The sequence below is a fragment of the Diadema antillarum genome, unplaced genomic scaffold (genome assembly GCF_040938485.1).
Source record: "Diadema antillarum isolate AM-2024a unplaced genomic scaffold, OU_Dant_1.0 seq00001010_RagTag, whole genome shotgun sequence".
In the NCBI taxonomy this organism is placed as follows: Eukaryota; Metazoa; Echinodermata; class Echinoidea; order Diadematoida; family Diadematidae; genus Diadema; species Diadema antillarum.
Genome location: NW_027271846.1, coordinates 885,726 through 910,164, shown reverse-complemented (window position 1 = coordinate 910,164; position 24,439 = coordinate 885,726). Strand labels below are relative to the sequence as shown.

General features: G+C 40.0%; 1 protein-coding gene across 1 annotated transcript in view; it reads right to left on the bottom strand.

Moving 5' to 3' along the window:
• Positions 1-24,439, bottom strand: part of LOC139742629 (endothelin-converting enzyme homolog) — a 162,977-nt gene that overhangs the window by 20,447 nt on the left and 118,091 nt on the right. The window contains exons 7-9 of the mRNA XM_071653154.1: positions 24,205-24,270; positions 4,666-4,782; positions 3,925-4,017 (exon numbers count right to left, since the gene is read on the bottom strand). Coding sequence (XP_071509255.1) covers positions 3,925-4,017; positions 4,666-4,782; positions 24,205-24,270 — 276 coding nt within the window. The remainder of the gene's footprint in view (positions 1-3,924; positions 4,018-4,665; positions 4,783-24,204; positions 24,271-24,439) is intronic.

Here is a 24,439-nt window from a genome sequence, read left to right as displayed (position 1 = left end):
TGGGCTTGAACCCACAAACCCATGCCACGCATATGTGATTCAGAAACAAGCACTCTTATCCACTCGACCACGGCACATCTATCATTACTTTCCAACTTTCTGAAAGCAGTGACATTTGAATTCAACGAATAGGCCTATCCCTTTCAGGTAATCGTGGATGCGGATAATGGGAGCACTACATACGTATGTAAGTCGTAAAATTTTGATTACATGAACAGGAGAGGAGTAAAAAAGTCTGCATTATTTTGATGCTGCTATTATCTGCATTATTGCAGCATGAGGAGTTGATCGAGAATACATGAACGCGTTTTACGACTTATGCGGACTAACATTCCACAGTTCGGTCAAAGGTCACTCGATTTCCCGCACAACCGCTGATTGCGGAGCTTGAGCGAGAGCTGTGAATACACGTGAGTATATATCACCGGAAACATTACGTCATTATAGAGGCGTGCGCAGTAACCATGACAAATACTCCCGTCTTTCGCACCGTTATATGAACGGGTGCTCGTAAAAGTAGTGCGCACTTCATGGGATATATGAACGTGATTTTGATTACTTCATCCGCATTATTTGGATGCGGATAATTGAACCGCGATTACCTGAAAGGGGTATTAAAAACACAGCCTCATTTCAACTAAAGACTGAACAATAGAATGACAATACAGTGTACAGACATTAAGCGATGGATAAAACTCAACCATGTACAATTGTCAAGGATTGCTATTGTGCTGTATGCCTTCTGCCAAACATCATCGTAGGACCTTGTAAGATTTTCACTGCAGGTGGAACTGGTCAATATCATTAAATATGCACAAATTAAAAACAGAATGACTGGAAGACAGTGTCAATTTGAGACAGACACACTATCTTTAATTTTCTAAAAATGTGGTGCCAATTTAAAGATCATTCATAAATCAAGCAAGAACTTAAATGTTTTTTTTTTATTATTATTATTTTGTGAATACAATAAAACTGCATGGTAGGGCCTACGTACACTGTACATGAAAAGATTTCGAGTTTTCACTCTGTCACATGATCAAAAATTATGTAAAGATACAATGTATAAATTATAGAGAGATGCAGCATCAAACCATACAAGTGCCGCTCCTTGGACTTGATGGGTCAAACATGTTTAGAAATCATGTTGCGAGAATATTATATTCATGACTCTCAAACATCCATCCCATTGCATCCCTAACTGGCACTATCCAAGACGTTGCAGACTAAGGTCTTTTTTATGAGCTCTCCGTGGTTCATTTAGAGTTCATCTCCAGATGTGTAGTCATTGGTCGTCAAACAGTATGTGGCTAATGACTTTCCACAACCATCCAAACCTTCCCCTCCCCTTAACGCGGTCGGCAATATTGAAAATGAACCAATCTTTATATTCTTCATTTGATTTTGTTTGTTTATTTGTGTTCTAATTTGCATTCTTTTCGAATGAATGTCTCTTGATTGGCATGAAGATTTAACTTCTTTTTTTTCCAACAAAAGTCACAGATTGTGCAATGTTAGCCACCCCTCCCATCCCCATCCCACCCCTTCCCCCTTGTTATTTTTTTTTCTTCCAAGATTTGTCTGACATCTAGTCTGTAACAGAATTGGATGCGCCAACTCTAAGCACAGCCTACCATACATTATGTGACTGCCTGACTCAAAGCCCATAGAAATTAGGCCAAAATGAAATTCCCCTTCCCTACGAAGTTTAAAAGAGTAAGCTCTGAGCTTTTAAATGATTTTTTTTTAGATTGGATCATCCTAATCCACTCAAAAAAAATGATTGAAATAAGAGGAGTCAGGAGGTGCAGTTTCTTGGAAAAGGGAGAAAAGGGGATTTAGATATTAAGGTTACTCGGGCGTGCTGTGCAGAGGTATTAGCGAATATATACCGGGTCTCTAATCCAAGTGAAAGCAGCGCCTGCCAGGAAAAAAAAAACACACTAATATCTCAAATTTGATTTTATTGAAAGCCACCAAATTTGGACAGTAGGTAGAGAAAAGGTTTTCTCTCCCAAGTAAGACAAACTTATAAACAATTTGAGTTGCTCAACCGATATTACATTTTTAGGTACACTGTACATGACAGAGAATCCTAATCTGCAACTTTTCGTGGGTTTTTGAGCTGGATGGTCATATCATTATGCTTGGCAAAATCAGAATAGTTCCTGACTCTCATTCCATTTCCTCAGTTCTGGTTGGACATCACGTCCCTAACACCTCAATCCATCATAGAATAGGTTTCACTCCTCAGTTCATAAATGTCACAATATCGCCATGAAACACCTGTAAAATGCTTATCACATTAGAGTAGCCTCTGCAAAAAGCCACAATGGCCCTGTTATTACTATCAATGTCCCCCCAGGCACCACCACGACATTGTCATACAAATGAGGGCTACTATCATAAAAAGAGTAATTTACCGACGCATAAGGTTTGAACGGTCACTTTCGTTACACTACGCGCAGTGAAGATGTCTCAGTCGAGGCATCTACGAAGCTGCCCGGCAAATTAGGTTTATGAGGGCACAAAGCCACGAGCACGGCATGACACTTCACTACAGGGGGTGTGAAACACTTCATAAAGAATGACGATCTTCAACAAGCCCGGCACGCATACATCTTCCTTTATTTGTATCCATCGCGATCCCCTTACAGCGGTGCTGAGTGACCTTGACATTTTACACAAGACATCACACACTTAATATTCTCCCTCTCTCTCTCTCTCTCTCTCTCTCTCTCTCTTCCTTTGTTTTTCTTTTTAACCCCCCAGTTAAGCACAGAAAGTGGGACAATTTTGCCGACACAATTTGGCGTGTGCTCGCCACAGTGAAAGAGGGGAGAAGTGAGATGCTACGAATATGGTATCGAGATAAAAAGGTCAGAGGAGCTATTAACGAGAGAGCAAACCATCCAGCCATGACTGCAGGTAGAGGCGGGGTGTCGATGGTTTATAACGCTGAGACTACATGTATGTCTGTCTTGTTGCTGTCGTTTATTTTCATGCACAAATGGATGGACTCTTTTTAAATCTCTATTCTCTTTTTTTAGCGCAAAATGAAGTTCACACTTTTTTGTGTTTGTCGCTTTCTAATGTTTAAAGGGATGGTATAATTATGGCTGAGATGGGGCTTCAGGTTTCCAACTTTTTTGTGAGATAACAGGAAACCTTTTATGAAATATGAAAGAGCATGTAACTCCGAGAGGGATTCAAATTTCATTTGAGGAAAATTGGTTTTAAATGGCTAAGACATCCAAAATAAAGTAATCCTAATTAAAGGTGAGACCCAGCTTTTATTCGGATTGCTTTATTTTAATTTTTTTTTTTTACAATTTTCATCAAATAAACTTTGAATTCCTATTGGAATTGTATGCTCTGTAACATTTCATAAGTGGTTTCTTAGTATCACAAAATACATCGGTTGGAATCAACAGGGGCCTGAGCTTTCAATCCTAGCAGAATTTTCGTCAGAGGCGAAATGACAAACAGGAAATAAAAGCAATCACATATAAGGACTACACACAAAATAGTTAAATCCTCATCTCAACCAATACCAGAGACTCCAACTCTCCCGTTTTCGACGGGAGATCTCCCGCCGTAAACCCATTTTTGCAAAATCTCCCGTTCTCCTGCTTCAGATTTGATTTCTCCCGCCCTGGCTCTTTGTCTCCCGTTGAAAAGGATTTCTTACTTATTGCTATTGTATGTTGACAAAATAAGCCTTAAATAGCACCAGAGAGTATCTAGAACCCTAGGAACTTCGCGCTTCGCACACATCAACTTGGAGTCTCCCATTTGCTAGGGGTTTCAGGCGGGAGAATCTCCAGATCAGAAGGTGCTTTGGGTTGGAGTCTCTGCAGTACTGAACCATCCCTTTAATACTATATTTCTCACAGAACGAAGGGATAAAGCTTTCCAACTCACCGCTGGCATGAGGGTCTGAAGCTCCTCTATCGTCTTCAGGTGATACAGCATTTCTGGATCACTATCATCTGGACTGTCATCTCTGACCGAAATCTACAGATATCAATAAAATGACACCAATTTTAAAGCTAATCATTCCCATAATTTCAATAACAATGAAAATAGTTATGACAAAAGTAACAATAATTACAATGATCAAAAAAATAACATTAAATACAATGTATACTGACAGCAATTTGAATAGTATCACTGACAACGATTATGATGATGATAGCAAAAATATTACGACATAATGACAATGATGCAGGCAATGTTAGTTATAGAAAATTTAATGATATGAAATATTATTTACAATGCAATGAATGAAAAAGAATAAAGTGTTTTATTGAGACATTGCTAAAACCTCAACATCTTAATTACCAACATAATTTCAAAATCACCTTGGCAACCACAACCACACCCACAACAAAAAAAATCAATACCATCACCATCACTGCTGTCACAAACTCCACTTTGACTGCCATATCACCATAGTTACCACCTCAATTGCCTTATCAGAGAGACACTTCACCAGATGTCCGGAATCCACGCCGTCACATTTTCTTTCAAATGTCAACCATAACCACCACTTTCATCCCAAATACCACCGCCATTATCATCTCAAACATCGCTGTCTGCATCATCACAAATATTCGTCCAGTACTTGTAATAGAAGAGGCTAGAGCTAGCATATTTGCTCACGTTTGCAATCATTTGTCCAAACTCCAGGACGGCTTTCATCTGCCTCGTTGCCTCGCCCTCGTCTGCGCCAATCAGAGTCGCAACCTTCACCATGTACTTAATGTACGCTGAGAGTACCTAGAAAACAACACAAAATATGAAATGATAATGCTACTACTACAATTTGACGGATGTACATGAGATTGAGTTCACAATACCTAGCCAAATATCTCTGTCCATCCAAGCATCGTATAGTGCAGATGTGCTGCTTTTTCTGCTCTTAAAGTTCACCATGCAAGATGCTGATCTGTTTTTAAAGGGATGGTATTAATTTTGGTTGAGATGGGGCTTCAGGTTTCCAACTTTTCTGTGAGATAATGAGAAACCTCCTACGAATATCATATGAAAGAGCGTACAATTCTAAGAGGAATTCAAGGTTTATTTGATGAAAATTGGTTTTGAAATGGCCGAGACATCCAAAAACAAAGAGGTCCTGATAAAAAGTAGGACCCACCTTTCATTAGGACCACTCTGTGTGTTGCTGTTGTTTTGTTTTTTTCTGATATCTAAGCCATCTCCATGCAGTTTGACCCAAGGGGCAGAGATTGTGTAGTTGGCGTGGGTAGATCCGAGATATACAGTGTAAACACGTTTCAAAACGACTTTGCACTTATCATCTCTACAGAAATGTGCTTCTGGCTCAATAATATTTGAGATTATTGCACTTTTTTGTGTGTTTTTCAAAAAGGCATGTCTAATCCCATAATCAAAACAGCTTGCAGTCTGTCAACTGCCCAAATATCTGCGGCACAAGTGAGCTGTGAAAAATGCACCCAAACAAAATGAGATTTCACTTCATCGCATCGCTTTACTCTTCCAGTCGTCCTGGTTGACAAACAACGAGGAAGAGTTGCAACTGATTGACAAATTGCCCAGAAGTACGTATGCCCATGATTTCTTTACATAATCACGGCTGCTACTAAAACACTGATTAGTTCAGTGCTTATTTGCGTCAATGGCAGGCAATTTGTTCAATCAGTTGCAATGAACAACATCTCGACCGAAGAATTTCATAAATTTGAACAATGACAAGATGTTTAAGCCACTGAGCACCAAAATCTGGAAATGCAAGATAGACATTGTATGCCAGCACATTGCCATAGAATCGGAAGGGTTTAATAAGCCTTGTCAATGTTCTCATGACTGTGTTGCATGAATCTTGTGTCAATTGGCAATGCTCCAGGAGCAGTAGCATTACACCAAAAACACTTTACATTTTGTCACTGTGCATTATGACATATTTCATCTTAGGCCAAGTAAAAAAAGATAGTAGTTTCTCGTCCGGGTTTTTTGAGCAAGGCGATGAGGGAGGTCCTTACTATTTGATATCTTACTATTTTTTCGAGGATTGTCAAAATGAAAGTAATATGCCAATGTATGTGTTTCTCATCCGGTAATTCTGAGAAAGGTATATACGAGAGAGGGCTTTACTATTTTCTATATCCAATTTATGAAATGAAATATCACTCTGGTAGCTGTGTTATGAGAGACCAGGTCCCTGCTCTTGTGACTTTTTGTGTCCACACAGCTGGTATGTATCTGCATTTCTTCACAGTATTGTAGCACATTCAACTGGAAACTGGCTTGTACAATTGCAGATGGATGTCAAAATGATACTGATATGGCATTATAACATTAAACATTTAAAGATGTTTCTTCATGTTCTAAAAAGACATTTGATAATCACTCATCATTTGGATGATGAATGATTGTATACTACACTACAGATGATACGACTCATGGCCGTGTCCGTGAATTTACATCGTAAAGAAAAGTATCCCGCAGAAATACGAGACAAACCAGAATCCGTGGAAAAGTTATTTATTTTGTAGATACACCCATTTGATAATTCTACATTTGCTGGAATAGCGCATTCATTTTCTCTTCAAAATAGAACAATACATCGCCGTCAGATGCAACGTTACAGAGCAGAGTGTACGGGCTTCTACACATTCGAATGTGTTCATGCATGCGTGCGTGCAGACAGCTGATCGTGACAGACCAGGGGATGGTACCGGTGACCGACCCTGGACAGATAGACAGAAGTAAACACGCACACTTTGCCAATACGGTGCGGCGCGGCCAGCGCCACTGCACCGGCACTGTACCTTCCGACACTGCACACACATGCACATACAAGTGTAGTCACAATGACATGAAAATGTATACAAACTCGATACAATCCTCACAAGCATTTGTACAGTACAATTCATCCGCTTGAAATATGAGAAACGGGGAAAAATACGAACAATGCGCAAAATATGCGTGGAATATCAGCGATTGATCGCAAAAATGTTGCCGCTATCGCGTTCACGACGTACCGAGTGCGCTGTACATCACCACAGCTAGCCCAGGCCCGCCCCGCGCCCATCCCATTACAGTTCGACTGCTTTCTGGGTCATTCCTTCTTGCCGAGCTCGCAGTGTGAAATGCATGCGTTATTACATACGCACTACAGAAGCTACAGCTGTATTTACAGCTAAGTAGAGGACGCAAGGCGTACTAGTAATTAAAAATGAGACATCACGATTGGTAGGTGAATTGTCAATTTTTTTTTCGGCGGCCGAAAAAATAGTAAATGTCAAAAAATTTGATGCGGCAACTGAAAATCGATGCGGGCGGGGAGCGGGCTGGGACGAGAATTATGAATTTCTTGGTATTTTCAGCGCCATTTTGAAAATAGTAAATAGTAAAAAAATTGATGCGGTGGCCAAAATCGATGCGCGCGAGGACGAGAAACTGGTTTCTTTTTTTACTTGGCCTTAGTAGAATGTCACCAAGAGAATTTACATTTCTTCAAGGGGCTGACCTTTCTCTGCATAAGAAGCACATGAAATAGTCAGCTTCCTCCTTTTGTTTTCTTTTTTTTTTTGGTGGGGGGGGGGGGGTTAACAATTCTACAACACATTAAAGGGACTGTACAGTACTGGTTGAGGTGGGAATTCATGTTTTGAACATTCCTAAGTGAGATAATGAGAAACCTCTTATGAAATATGAAAGAGCATGTAATTTTAAGAAAGTTTCAACGTTTATTTGATGAAAATTGGTTTCCAAATGGCTGAGATATCCAAAAAAGTGATAATAATAAAAGGCGACAGGCCATGCCTTTTATTAGGATCTCTTTGGTTAACTTTGTTTATGGATATCTCAGCCATTTCAAAACCGAATTTCATCAAATAAACTTTTGATACTCCTCAGAATTGCATGCTCTTTGACATCTCATAGAATGGTTTCTGAATATCTCGCAAAACGTTAAAAGCTAACTCCTCACCTCGACCAGAACTGTACACACCCTTTAAAGCTCAATTGACTATAAAGATAAAAATCATATGGCCAGAGAGATAGAAATTTCATCGAAGCTGGACAGTTTTGTGAATACCAAAAGAGCAAGTAGTTTAATGCCTGGTCGTTTAAACGGAACAGAGAGAAAGGAGAAATTGTTCCACAAATGTTGCCATTTTTTACCAGATTGCCTGGGACACGAAAACACTGGCAAAACACAATGAATGTTTAACAGTTTCTAGACTTCCCTTTACAATCATCATAAATGCTGGCGTTGAGTCTCAGAAAATGCAAGCTGCTGAAAGACATGCTTACGGGGAAGAAAGGTTGTTATGCACTCAGGGACAACTTCCTTGACCTACAGGCAACAAAGCAATCATTTTGGCATTTGATTACTCTTTTTCGCTCACTTTCTTCACTTTTATTTTTCTTTACATCTCACACCTTTGAGATGCTCTGAGCAAAGTAATATAATTTTGCCACCACTATGCATGTAATACCCTAACTGTCAGCGGTTGAACGTTATAAAGGAAAAGAAACATGCCAACGACAATAACAACAACACAGATATATGACAGTATTGTCCAGGGTCCCTAGAAGCACAGCGAAGACAGTACTGTCTAGGTGGCATATTGCATATAAAACTGGCTTCTTTGCTCTGATGTTACATTCCCTTATGATTTTCTTCTATTCTCTCTCTCTCTCTTTTCTTTGCTTTTTTTTTTCTGGTGAGGATATTTGTAGATATCACGGCGTATCATATTGCCCCGGCCAAAATTGAAACCTGATCGCCCCCTTCCACAGGGGCGAGAGGAAGAAAAAAAGAAGAAGAAGTAACAGGAGATGAGGGAGAAAAGAAGGAGATAAAGCAGCAAAATGTTACGAGGGAACTTGGACAGGAGACTGTCTAATCCTGCGCGAAATGTGATAATGGGTTTGATGTCTGTATATCACTACATCTTAATAACACTACCCCCCCCCCACTCCTTAATAATAGCTACTTAAAATGCAATGTGAATCTTTGTCCCCCCCCCCCCCTTTTCCTTGGAACAGATACCTGAGCAGGACTTACTCTATGCAAATGTGGAGGAGAACACCTTCTTTGCTTCTCTTTTGTGTTTTTGTTTGGGGGGTTTTTTTTGTCTCTCTTCCTCTCTTTCTATAATAATTCTAACCCTGTCTCTCTCTCCCCCCCCCCCCCCCCCCATCATCATCTAAGGTTTGCTAGTCTATGTTCCTTTATTCTTTGAACTGTACCTGTCACCATTTAACCCGTTGAGGACATGTCCCGAGTATACTCAGGCAGGGGTCTAGGGGAAATGCATGTTGTAGCAAAATCAGTCCATCCTCAACAGGTTAGATATCTCTGTCAATCCTTCCTTTCATATTTTTCTCTGACTCTCTGGGTTTTCTTTTAAATTTATAAATGGGTACTTGGCAATGCTAGGGTAATAATAATGGCAGGGCTGTCTGGTAGAGCAGTGGCAACACTGAATAGTCTACCCTGGATAAAGAACAAACTGTTATATTATTTTATGATCATCTTATTATAACAAGATAGGATTACTTTATCATATTATTGAATTATTATATGTGACCGTGCATCTCAAAACGAACATAAAGTCGCACACACTGATTTTGCGTGAGGACTGAAAAATAAGTGAAATGGGTCAACCTAGCCGAACTTGACTTTTTCATATTTTCTGAAAGAGCGAGTCTTCTTTCACATTATGCTAAAATTTGGTATCATAAAACGGGCAGGAAAGTGTTTTTTTAGCAGTTTATCTCGAACATTTTTGGTAGAATAGTGTGATTAGGTGTGTCTTTAGAATCCCTTTTTCATTTCTGAAAAACCTTGTCCACACTCTTCACTTTCAACTCTAATAATTTTTGAAAGGATAGTGCTACTGCTTTGAAAGATGGCATTTATCATGGACAGAATGTGTCAATGAGGCATGTATAATTTCAATTTAATCTGGTAATCTCTTCATTGTTGTTACTCTGGTGGTTTACTTCCTGTTTTTTGTCCCATTCATCGCACAGCCAGCACGGTTTGGTAAAGATTAAGCGCTTGAATAGACACTGTACTTCAGAGCCTCTTTTCTCAGTTCACTTTTTTCCTGAGTTTGTGCTTTCTTTCCAATATTTAGATAGGTTAGGAGAGTCCATTTGATTTGAGTTATACATCATTTTAAAGCTTAAAGTCTGCTCTTTCAGAATATGGTCTTAACTAAAAATTCGTGTCTGGTGACTTTTTGTTTGTTTTGAGGTGCAGGGTCACATATTATATACAATTATATCATATTATGATATAACAATATCATCATCATACCTCCTTTGGTTTTCTCTGTACTCTAGTATGTACACTTCAAAGTTTCTACCCAATTTCATTTTCCTCCCTCTCTTTCCCCTCTCTTCCTCTCTTCATATTTTTCTGCCTCTGCATTTTTTTTTGTATGTTTGAGTGTATGTTTGTATGTATGTCTGTCTGTCTGTTTCTTTTTCTCTCTCTCACACTTCTATGGATCTTTCTCTGTCTCTCTGGCATTCTGTTTCTGTCTCTTTATGTCTCTCCCTCCCTCTAATGTCCTGTCTGTATATCTCTCTGTCTTATCACATGCCACTTTCTATCATGTCTCTACTCCGTATAATTCACTCCGTTCTGATACTCATTATATACAATTCTCTCCCTCTATCTTGCTGATTTCTCTGTATGTCTATGGGTGCCTTTATGCTGAGCTTTAAAGGGGCCCTGAAATCCAAATGCATGTTGATTTGTGTTGATTTATGATACCCTCAACATCACTTTTGCGGTAAAACAATTATCTAGAAACATTCCATATCTTTTTAACGATTTTTTCTTCTATTTTTCTTCAGATTACTTGGGAACGCCCACAAAAAATCCTTCCAAACCAATATTCTCGAGATGACATCATCTGTCAATCATTGCTAAAGTACTGAAAATGAAATGTTTAACAAAAGACAATGGAATGCACCTTCCCCTCGACTCAGCATAACTTGCATGTTCCCTCGCCATGTCTTTTGTTAGTCACGTTAATATGACAGAAACATGCAAGTTATGCTGAGTCAGGAGGAGGGTGCATTCCATTGTCTTTTGTTAGACATTTTAGTACTTTAGCAATGATTGACAGATGATGTCATCTCAAGAATATTGGTTTGGAAGGATTCTTTGTGGGCGTTCCCAAGTAATCTGAAGAAAAATAGAAGAAAAAATCGTTAAAGATATATGGAATGTTCCTAGATATTTGTTTTACCACAAAAGTGATGTTGAGGGTATCATATTATTCAACACAAATCAACAAGCATTTGATTTCAGGGCCCCTCTTTAAACCCACTGAGGACGAGTGCCGAGTATATTCGGGCAGGTGTCTATGGGAAATGCCTGTTGTAGCAGAATCAGTCCATCCTAACAGGGTTAATGGCCACAATCTGGCTTTTGAAACATGTTTAGTTGAAAGCACTGCAGTTGGGTATCAACTCAATTTGATTAAACTTTTGGGGAAATTTGGGATAATAAATGCAAAGCTGTTTGGACTACGGGGTAAGAAATGCCTTTTTCTGGAAAGAAAAAAGTGCAATTTCAAATGCATTTGAGCCAGAAACATGTTTTTGCCGAGATGATTTACTCATTTTGAAATGTGTTTGAAGCTTGGACCTGCCTACTGCATGTCTGATCTCTGCTCCTTGGGTCAAAGAGCGCAATGGAGCTGCACATTGACAACGCCTACCACTCGACTGGCAATGAAGATGATAAATGCAAGAACTCAAGAAACATGATCCCAAAGGCTGTTTGGATTACGGGGTAAGAAACGCCTTTTTCTGGAAAGAAAAAAGTGCAATATCAAATGCATTTGAGCCAGAAACAGGTTTTTGCTGAGATGATTTACTCATTTTGAAATGTGTTTGAAGCTTGGACCTGCCCACTGCATGTCTGATCTCTGCTCTTTGGGTCAAACAGCGCAATGGAGCTGCACATTGACAACGCCTCCCTCTCGACTGGCAATGAAGATGATAAATGCAAGAACTCGAGAAACATGATCCCAAAGGTTGTTGGGATTACAGGGTAAGAAACGCCTTTTTCTGGAAAGAAAAAAGTGCAATTTCAAATGCATCTGAGCCAGAAACACGTTTTTGCCGAGATGATTTACTCATTTTGAAATGTGTTTGAAGCTTGGACCTGCCCACTGCATGTCTCATCTCTGCTCTTTGGGTCAAACAGCGCAATGGAGCTGCACATTGACAATGCCTCCCTCTCGACTGGCAATGAAGATGACAAGAGACCCGCGGGTCTAGCGCTCACCTGAGTATCGCAAGTTCACCTTTCACGCAGTCACTAATCTAAATTATTCACAGCTCTACCAAAATTTGACCAGGCATTCTCAAGTAGAAGATGAAACTGTACAATAAGGGCCCAAATTTTTTAAGATTCCTTAATTTGGGGGGGGGATTGGGGCCCCCTGGGGCCCTCTGGGTGGGGCATGGTGCCCATTTTTATAAATTGAGATCCTGACCCCCTAGGGATGCTACCTGCCAAGTTTGATGAAAATACATCATGAGGTTTTCAGGAAGAAGATGAAAATGTACAATTCAGGTCCCCATTTGGACCTTCCCAACCAACCCCCCCCCCCCCTGCCCCCAAGAGGGGCACCCCTTGATCTCCTATGAACAAACTTGAAAATACAGTCATTAATGTACTCACTCATAGTATTATCTTACCTCTATAACTTCTGATTCTAGAGAAGATTTTTAAAGATTCCTTCATTTTGGGGGTTTGGGGCCCCCCTGGGGGCCCCCTGGGTGGGGAATGGTGCCCATTTTAAGAAATTGAAATCCTAACTCCCTAGGGATGCTACCTGCCAAGTTTGGTGAAAATGGGTCATGGGGTTCTCAAGAAGAAGATAAAAATGTACAATTTAGGCCCCATTAGGACCCCTCCTCACCCCCCTCCCCTGGGTCCCAAGGGGGGCACCCCTGATTCTGCCATGAACAAACTTGAAACTACAGTTATCAATGTACAAACTCATAGTATTAACTTAGCTCTATCACTTCTGGTTCTGGAGAAGAAGATTTTTACAGATTCCTTAAGTTTGGGGCGTTTGGGCCCCCTGGGGGCCCCCTGGGTGGGGCATGGTGCCCATTTTAACAAATTGAGTTCCTAACCCCCTAGGGATGCTACCTGCCAAGTTTGGTGAAAATGGGTAATGGGGTTCTCAAGAAGAAGATGAAAATGTACAATTTAGGCCCCATTAGAACCCCTCCCCACCCCCCTCCCCTGGGTCCCAAGGGGGGCACCCCTAATTTTGCCATGAACAAACTTGAAACTACAGTCATCAATGTACTAACTCATAGTATTAACTTAGCTCTATCACTTCTGGTTCTAGAGAAGAAGATTTTTACAGATTCCTTAATTTTGGGGGGTTTGGGCCCCCCTGGGGGCCCCCTGGGTGGGGAATGGTGCCCATTTTAAGAAATTGAAATCCTAACTCCCTAGGGATGCTACCTGCCAAGTTTGGTGAAAATGGGTCATGGGGTTCTCAAGAAGAAGATAAAAATGTACAATTTAGGCCCCATTAGGACCCCTCCTCACCCCCCTCCCCTGGGTCCCAAGGGGGGCACCCCTGATTCTGCCATGAACAAACTTGAAACTACAGTTATCAATGTACAAACTCATAGTATTAACTTAGCTCTATCACTTCTGGTTCTGGAGAAGAAGATTTTTACAGATTCCTTAAGTTTGGGGCGTTTGGGCCCCCTGGGGGCCCCCTGGGTGGGGCATGGTGCCCATTTTAACAAATTGAGTTCCTAGCCCCCTAGGGATGCTACCTGCCAAGTTTGGTGAAAATGGGTAATGGGGTTCTCAAGAAGAAGATGAAAATGTACAATTTAGGCCCCATTAGAACCCCTCCCCACCCCCCTCCCCTGGGTCCCAAGGGGGGCACCCCTAATTTTGCCATGAACAAACTTGAAACTACAGTCATCAATGTACTAACTCATAGTATTAACTTAGCTCTATCACTTCTGGTTCTAGAGAAGAAGATTTTTACAGATTCCTTAATTTTGGGGGGTTTGGGCCCCCCTGGGGGCCCCCTGGGTGGGGCATGGTGCCCATTTTAACAAATTGAGTTCCTAACCCCCTAGGGATGCTACCTGCCAAGTTTGATGAAAATCGGTCTTGGGGTTTTCAAGAAGAAGATGAAAATGTAAAAAGTTTACGCACGACGCACGACGGACGACGGACGACGGACGACGGACGACGGACGACGGACGACGGACGACGCACGACGCACGACGCACGACGGACGCCGGACGAAGGGCGATCGCAATAGCTCACTTGAGCCTTTGGCTCAGGTGAGCTAATAAATGCAAGAACTTGAGAAACATGATCCCAAAGGCTGTTTGGATTACGGGATAAGAAACACCTTTTACTGAAAGAAAAAAGTGCAATTTCATATATGCATTTGAGCCAGAAATATGTTTTTGCAGAGATGATGTACTCAAAGTCATTTTGAAATGTGTTTTAAGCTTGGACCTGCCTACTGCATGTCTAATCTCTGCTCCTTGGGTCAAACAGCGCAATGGAGCTGCACATTGGCAACGCCTCCCTCTTGACTGGCAATGAAGATGATAAATATGCAAGAACTAAAGAAACATGGTCCCAAAGGTCTTTGTAAACTCATTCTGATAGTGGGTATCGAAAACGCGTTTCAAACATGGGAAAGACGCAGCCCTAGTTTGAGACCAGGTAAAGGGGAATGGATGCGAAATCTGGAAAATGTCCCATGAAACTCGTCTGTAAAAACATCACCTAACTCTAAATATTCCATTAATGACTAGAGAGCCCGGTTATGTATACATTGCATTGTGCGTACTAGATCAGTGGAGTTGGGAAATGAGGAGTTTCACAACACTACCTGTCTAGGCGAAATTGGGTTTATTGCAGCCACAAGGATTCAGAGCTACAAGTGTCTGGTCTAATAAACATGGTAGATGTCAATTTAACTCTCTGCGCTACAGTGATATTGCCCCACAAAGACTTTAGTGACACATATAAGTCTTCTCAAAGACATAACTTGGTGATAATGGAACATATGAAAAAAAAAAACACAACAAAACATAAATCTTCAGATACACTGTAGAAATAAGATTACAAAAAAAATAAAGAAAAACTATCATTGACATTTAGACATTTTTGATAGATCTAAGGAATTTGATGTAACAGATCAGTTGATCTATTGAAAGTTAGTCCTCATTCAACAACCCATTTCACGCATTTATCTGAATGATTATATCATGTTGCTCTCCGGATACAGCAACAAGAAAGATGTGTAGTGGGTGCTGTGTAAATGGTACAAACCTCAATAAAAATACAGTAAATGCCAGAAAATCACTATTGCCATCTGATGACCTAATCTATTTCCTTAAATCAATGTGCCCCCCACCCAAATCAGGCCACCAAACATATACTTTCTTATAAAAAAAAAAAAAAAACTAGAAATGTCGCTATGGCGACTGATGCCTCCGCCATAATGCATGATTTTCCAAATAGGCAAATAGTACAATGTCCTCACAATGTGTGATCCATGACAGTTTCACATAACTGGCAAAATATTGAAATGACAGGTTTGTCAGAAATGTCTTGAACTGGGTTTGCTTTAATTTTCTAAGAGTGCGGGTACACATATTTGGGGAATTGAGAATTTTTACTTGAATTCTGACAGACCTTTTTATAAGTTTATGCACTGAGTAATTTCCAAGATGTGAAGAAAGAGTGTAATGACGGTACAAAATTGATTTTTTTTTTTTTTTTTTTTTTGGGGGGGGGCATTGAAACCTGGCCTTTGACCCTTAACCTTTGACCTTTGACCTTCTGGCTGGAAATTTCCCAGAGAATCTCCATTAGGTAATGCATGTATTAAGTTTTGAAACTAATAATGCAAGCATTGCATATACTAGTATATGAGGGAAATAGTAAAATTTTGAGGAGATGACCTTGACCTTTGACCCCTGACTATTGACCCATGACCCCTAAATTCCCTAGATAATCCCTGCCAGTCAGTACATGCGTATGTACCAAGTTCCACGAAGATACATTGAACCATTTGCGAGAAAAGTGATATTGCAACATTTTCATCTAACCTTTGACCTTTGACCTTATGACATGAAACTCTCTCTGGAGAATCTTTACACAGTAGTACATGTCCACACCAGGTTTCAAGAAAATACCTTTGGGCATTGCATAGATATGAGGGAAATTGCAACATTTGTAGCATTTGACCTTGACCTTTTGACCTTTGACCTCTTGCCAATGTCACTAAAATCTACTTAACTAATTTTCCCATCATACATCATCCTTGGACCAAGTTTTGTGAAAGCTGCTTCATCCAGTTTTGAGTTATCACGTAAACAGATAAATTTTAGGATTGACCTTGATCTTTGACCTTTGACCTCTGTCCGATTTTACTGAAAAACTAATCAAGTAATTTTCCCATCATACATCATCCTCCAACAAAGTTTGGTGAAATTTGCTTTATCCAGTCTGGAGTTATCGCGTAAACAGATACAATTTCATGATTTGACCTTGACCTTTGTCCTTTGACCTTCAGCCGATTTCACCCAAAATCTTATCAAATGATTGCCCCATCATACTTCATACTTGGACCAAGTTTGGTAAAATTCCAGTAAATATTACTCAAGTTATCGCGTAAACGAAAGCGGACGGACGGACGTACGTACGGACGTACAAAGTGTTGTACGTACGGACGGACGGACGGACGGACAACCCGAAAACATAATGCCTCCGACACCACTTCGTGGCGGAGGCATGAAAAGGTAGCCCGCCAGTAATTTCTAGTGGCCCTGGCCACCACTAATGTCACTCAAGTAAAAACCATGTGCGTGTAAAGATGTCACCAGTTTAAATCTTGTTTTATGATATATGATACAAATTGTACAAATACAGTACAGAGGAAATACAACGTATCATACATGTAACTGACTTCATTGATTCCTGTGAAAACAGAGATAGGCCTACATTTTCATGGTTTCTTTTCACATTTTGGTGGTCGAAGCACTTGTAATCTAGAAACATATTAAGATGGAATTCCAATCCATCAATGCAGTTCCTTCTAGTTGAAAAGTCAAACACATGGAAGACTTATACTCTATGAGCCAATTCTATTTTCATGCCTCCGCCACGAAGTGGTGCCGGAGGCATTATGTTTTCGGGTTGTCCGTCTGTCCGTACGTACGTCCGTACGTCCGTCCACATTCGTTTACACGATAACTTGAGTAAGATTGACTGGAATTTTACCAAACTTGGTCCAAGTATGAAGTATGATGGGGCAATTACTTGATTAGATTTTGGGTGAATTCGACGAAAGGTCAAAGGTCAAAGGTCAAGGTCAAATCATGAAATTGTATCTGTTTACGCGATAACTCAAGACTGGATCATGCAAATTTCACCAAACTTTGTCCGAATATAATGTATGGTGGGACAATTACTTGATTGATTTTTGAGTTAAATCGGACAGAGGTCAAAGGTCAAAGATCAAGGTCAAATCCTAAAATTTATCTGTTTATGTGATAACTCAAAACTGGATGGAGCAGCTTTCCCCAAACTTGGTCCAAGGATGATGTATGATGGGGCAATTAGTTGAGTAAATTCAAGTGACATTGGCAAGAGGTCAAAGGTCAAAAGGTCAAGTTCAAATGCTAGAAATGTTGCTATTTCCCCCATATCCATGCCATGCCCAAAGGTATTTTCTTGAAACTTACTGTAGACATGTACTACTGCGTAAAGATTCTCCAGAGAGAGTTTCATGTCATAAGATCAAAGGTCAAAAGGTCAAAGGTTGGGTGAAACTGTTACAATTTCACTTTTCTCGCAAATGGTTCAATGTATCTTCATGGAACTTGGTACATATGCATGTACTGACTGGCAGGGATTATCTAGGGAATATAGGGGTCATGGGTCAATAGTCAGGGGGTCAAAGGTCAAGGTCAACTCCTCAATATTTTTACTATTTCCCTCATATACATTGTACTAGTATACATATGCAATGCTTGCATTATTATTCTTAAAATTCAATATAAAATATGTACATGTATACCTAATGGAGATTCTCTTGGAAATTTCCTGCCAGAAGGTCAAAGGTCAAAGGTTAAGGGTCAAAGCAAGGTTTTAATGCAAAAAAAAAATCTATTTTGCACTGTTAAATTACACTCTTTCTTCATACCTTTAAAATTGCTCAATGCATAAACTTATAAAAGGGTCAGTCAGAAGTTAAGTAAAAATCCTCAATTCCCCAAATACATGTACCTGAACTCTTTCATAGCCAATTATAGCAAACCTAGTTCAAGGAAAGTGAACATTCAAGATATTTCTGACAAACCTGTCATTTCAATATTTTGCCAGTTATGTGAAACTGTCATCACACATTTTGAAGACATTGTCCTATACACCTATTGGGAGCATCATGCATTATGGCGGAGGCATCAGTCGCCATAGCGACATTTCTAGATTTGGGTATGGCTTGTGTTAGGATAAGAGTAAAGATATTCATAATATCAGAGTTTCCTGTTGTAATCGATAAGAACTGATGTTTAATTACACGACAGGTTCAAGGAGATAGTCACAAATACAAGTTTTGACTTCCTAGCTGGAATTGTCATGTCATTTTAAAGCTAGACTTGATGATACAAATGTAGTGCATATAGTATCGTGAATATGAAGTCCAATGTCAATATTTCCATACGGTAATGAAAACCATGAAAATACAGGATCATAGTGAAGACTGCAAATATTGGTTCCATACATCCCTATAGCACTGAGCTACAGTGCCCTGGTGCTGAGGGCCGTCGCAATGCTGTCAGTTGCCACATCAATCAGAATTTGCCGAGACATTTATGGACCATTTTGTGAGGAACATTGGCTGGATATTTGCAGAGTAAGGGTAATAACAGTCATGTTAGAGTTACGGCACAGCTCATGCTATCGAGCGATGAAATAACCGTTCTTCTTCTTTCCATGTTTTCAAAGTATTTGTTTATATGCCTCCTCCACTTTTTTTTTCCTGCCTTCAAGTGGTGGATATCGTGCTTGAGTTTACACTGTATGGAAATAACTGGATACACTGCCAAGTAGGCCTATGTTATCATCAGTTATAGGGCAAATTGGTGTAAGTACATGAACTTCGCTGTTGGCACAGTGCCCCTTTACTTCCAAACTGGCAAGATGACTCTTGCATGAGTAAATTGTGTTACTGTAAAAGTGGATGTTTTCGCGCGAAGGCAGGGCAAGAAGAGTTTTGTGTGTTCTTATTTGGGCAGAATCAAGACATCAACTACTGGAACATAAGGCAAGCCAAAATATTCACATGCTTTTATTTCTTTGCTAATTTCTGGTTGCGGGAAATGTGCGAAAATTTCCACTTTTTACAGTATATGGGGATACCAGATCATAACTCCTTCTTAAAACTGTACTTTGGTGGTGGTGCTGTTATTCCAGATAAAGCTTTTATAAATCTTCTAGAATTTTCACAAACTTTCTTTAAGAATTCCTTTACAGAGAATGGCTAGTAGGGTAGGGAAGAAAATCCATATCACTGAAGGTTGTAAAGTTTGACCCAGCCTGGAATTATCAAAAGAAGGGGTTTTAACATTCAAACAAGTCCTCACCAAGTTTGAATTGATATCGATCACGGGGTGAAGTCTGAAAATTTCTCAGTTCCATGACTTTCTTAGTTGTTTAATACAATTTCGATGAAATTTCTGTCATTCTGCTCATCTGATTCTACTCTATTCAATAAAACCAACTTGAACACAGTGAGGAATGGCATTATAAGGACTTCCAGGCCTCGAATTAACCGACGGCCACCGACGGCCATGGCCGTTGGTGCCCCTCTCGTTGGCCGCAATGCCCTTTCTTCCGTGATCAAAGTTACGGCCAAAAAAAATGTGCCCTTTTTCTTGTGGCCGTGGTGCCCTTTTAAAATGAAAGTTCTTGTATATGACGTATAATATGCCCTTTCTCAAAGTCTACACTTCAATAAGCTTGAACAAATTTCCTCATCTCAAATATCATACCTTCTGTTCAGTTCACTCGCGTCCCACTATTCTTATCTGATTCAAACTCAACGAGACGACATGTACGTACACTTGTACTTATGTACGTACGGTATGGCCACCCGGCTTTGACCGTTCCGACTGCCTCCGCAGCGCAGCGGGGGTACTAGCTAGGTAGTAGTCTTCCTGGACTGTATTCGTAGTGTGCCCGTGCGTACGTACGGAAGTACGTTGATGGTGTCTGTACGTCGAGTGTCGCAATCAGCGGTTGAGCGCGTTGGATGGGTGCAGTATGTGCATGCGTGTGTTACTGTGGGGAATGCGGCTATTAAATCGTCTGGAGCAAGTGGTCGCAAGCCATGTGCCAGGCATGTCGGACGGCTGTGAGAATTGCCATCTCTCTTGCTCTGCATTCATGCCCGCATGCTCAAAGTAAATGTGATCGAGGGCACGCATGCGAAAAAAAGTGAAATGAAATGTAAAAAAAATTGTGCAGATCCCCCACCCCCGTAACACTGTATGTGAACACGGGTTGGCTGGTTAGTTGAAAGTTTTGTTCCTCAAAGTGCCCTTTTTGTTCCTCAAAGTGCCCTTTTTGATTTTTGTTCCTCAAAGTGCCCTTTTGTTCCTCAAAGTGCCCTTTTTGTTCCTCAAAGTGCCCTTTTTGTTCCTCAAAGTGCCCTTTTTGTTCCTCAAAGTGCCCTTTTCGTTCCTCAAAGTGCCCTTTTTGTTCCTCAAAGTGCCCTTTTCGTTCCTCAAAGTGCCCTTTTTGTTCCTCAAAGTGCCCTTTTTGTTCCTCAAAGTGCCCTTTTTGTTCCTCAAAGTGCCCTTTTTGTTCCTCAAAGTGCCCTTTTGGTTCTTAAAACTGCCCCTTAGGAAAAAGTGTGCCCCCCTTTACAGGAAAAAAGGGGCACCTTCAAAGAAAAAAGGGCACATTTAGTTGATCCTCCAAAAGATGGAGGGGCACTGTGTACCCCTGCCCCCCCCCCCCCCCCCCCCCCCGAGAGCTGCCCCTGTGCTCCTTCCAGGCCCTTTTTGTACTTTCAGTTGCCAAGGTGCAAAATCGGTCCCATTCTCCTAAAAAGGGGCATATTCCAGAAAAGGGGGCACATTTTGATGGTGCCCCAAAAAGTAATGGGGGGGGGGGGGGGGGGGGGGTATGTGCCCCCTGCCCCTGTTTTTGTAAATCCGAATATTCTAACGTTGTTTATTCCGAAGCGGTATTAAAACCAGGGCCCTTTCTAAAAAGATTTATTACAATGCAACTCAAAAAAATCAAATGCAGGTGATATCAAATCACACGCAACTTTTGCATTTAAACGCAATTGCGTTGCTGAAAAGACTTGCGTTTGATAATCATATGAAACTAGAAAATAATTGTTACGAACCTGAAACTCAATTGCGTTTAAACGCAACTCTAAAAATCAAATGCAAGTCCATCAAATCACATGCAACGATGTATTTAAACGCAAGAGCGTTGCAGAGAAGACTTGCGGTTTTTGTAGGAAACTAGAAACTGCGTTTAAATAAATCTCTATACATCTACGGAAATGACGGAAGTGCGTTATTGTTGAAAAGACTTGCATTATTTTTTTCATTTCGTATAAGCAAAATTAAAAATTAAACGCAACTCTGAAAATCAAATGCAAGTCCATCAAAACACATGGCACGCTGAAAAGACTTGCGTTTGATAATCACACGAAACTAGAAAATTGTAGGAAACTTAAACTCAATTGCGTTTAAACGCAACACTAAAAATCAAATGCAAGTCCATCAAATCGCACGGAACGCTGAAAGACTTGCGTTTGATAATCATACGAAACTAGAAAATTGTAGGGAACTTTTTTTAACTCAATTGCGTTTAAACGCAACTCTAAAAATCAAATGCAAGTCCATCATATCACACGTAATGCTGTATTTAAACGCAAGTGCGTTGCAGAGAAGACTTGCGGTTTTTGTACGAAACTATAAGAAACTGTGTTTAAACGCATCTCTAAACATCTACGGAAGTGTGTTATTGTTTAAAAGACTTGCATTATTTTTTATTTCGTAAACAAAATTACAAATTAAATGCAACTGTATGCAAATTGTAGGGAACTTTTTTTTTAACTCGCGTTTAAACGCAACTCTGAAAATCAAATGCAAGTCCATCAAAACACATGGCACGCTGAAAAGACTTGCGTTTGATAATCACACGAAACTAGAAAATTGTAGGAAACTTAAACTCAATTGCGTTTAAACGCAACACTAAAAATCAAATGCAAGTCCATCAAATCACACGGAACGCTGAAAGACTTGCGTTTGATAATCACACGATACTAGAAAATTGAAGGGAACTTTTTTTTAAACTCAATTGCGTTTAAACGCAACTCTAAAAATCAAATGCAAGTTCATCAAATCACGTAACGGTGTATTCAAACGTAAGAGCGTTGCAGAGAAGACTTGCGGTTTTTGTACGAAACTATAAGAAATTGCGCTTAAACGCATCTCTAAACATCTACGGAAGTGTGTTATTGTTTAAAAGACTTATCGTAAGCAAAATTAAAAATTAAACGCAATTCTGAAAATCAAATACAAGTCCATCAAATCACACGGAACGCTGAAAAGACTTGCGTTTGATAATAACGCAAAACTAGAAAATTGTATGAAATTTAAACTCAATTGCGTTTAAACGCAACTCTAAAAATCAAATGCAAATCTGTTTTTAAAACGCAAGAGCGTTGCAGAAAAAACTTGCGGTTCTTGTCCGAAACTAGAAACTGCGTTTAAACGCATAAAAATGTACGGAAGTGCGTTATTGTTGAAAAGGCTCGCATTATTTTTTATTTCGTAACGGAACTTTCGCCGTGACCGAACTTAGTCTGCACTTGCAGAGGAAAGACATCGCAACATTTACACGTTTCAAACTACCGAAACGCATGCTGCTTCACAAAATGTCAATGAAAAAAATGATAACGAATTATTGTTAAAGTTCGCTATGCCGAAGTTTTAAATCTCAGTCCAAAGTTAAATTAGTCCGACAATGGTAAGAGGTTTGTTTTTACGGAGGTTATAGTAGTCCGAAAGATGTCGTTTTCGGATGAACAAACTTTTCTTCTTCTTATTTCAGACAGGCCCGCGCCGTACAGAGCGGTAGTTATAATGTTGCGAATCGGAGGAGAACAAATATGGCGACTTAGGGAAGGAAAATCACACATATTTCAACTCAGTCGGCACTGAAAAATAATCTCGACAGAATCATGCAAAATTACACGCATATCTTCCCAGCAACGCACTTGAATTTAAATCGCAAAGTTTAATTCAATTTTGGGGAATTTGCCTTTGATATTTCAAATTAAGTTTAAAACGTTAAGTGTCTAGAAACGGGCCTAGGTTTCCGATCCCGCTCTCTCAAAATCTCTCTAGAGATTTGGGAATTGTGCGTTGTCGTCGTTACTAACCCGCGCAAGATTTATGCATGAACTAAAACATTATTGTTGCTCATGTCAGTAGGCATGTTTTGGCGGCAAAAGGAGTAAGATATATGGGTAGCGATCTGCATCGTGATCCAAATCTTACTCTGTACAGAGGAAATTAATTTTCATTTATAAGTCGACAAAATGTCGACTTACGCGTAAGTCGACGTGTTTTGCTCAGTCCCGATTATGTCGACTTACGCGAGGTTGACTGTATATATATTATGTAATTGGGGGGGGGTTGTTGTTAGAATATGAAAAAAACAAACATAAAATTCTTGCAACGTCGCAAAAATCGCCCTTTAAAAAAACACCCAACATGCCCTTTTCAATGTGGCCTTGGTGCCCCTCTGACTGACCTAAGTGCCCTTTCATGGCTGGCCTCTTGGAAAAGGTGCCCTTTTCTAAATGGCCTTGCCCCTCCAAAATCCTATTTCAAGGCCTGGACTTCATGGTATGGTTGTAGAATCTATTAAAAAAAAGGAGAAAATATAAAGGCATTACTGCCTTGAAGGAGGTCAAACAATATGTTCCCATTTCTCTCTCTCCAAGTCTTGCTTTGCTAAGAAAACAACAAAAGCACTGACAAAATCAAGAACAAAAAACAACAACAATCTAATGAAAGATAAAACAAAAACAAAAATACAACAACAACAACAACAAAAGTTTGCATACTCACAGGATCATCTTCTGTCTTGTTGACTAAGTAGCTTGAATCAGGTAAAAGTAATCCAGATCGAGCAATCTGGGGAAGAAAACAGGAAATATTCTTCTTGTTGTTGTTGTCACTATATTTTTTTTTTAAAGCAGACAATCACTTCAAAAATTTCTTGCTTAAGTTACTATACAGAGTGCATCTGTCTCAAGTGTACATACACATACAAGATATCAGCAAAGGGCAATGGCATTGGATT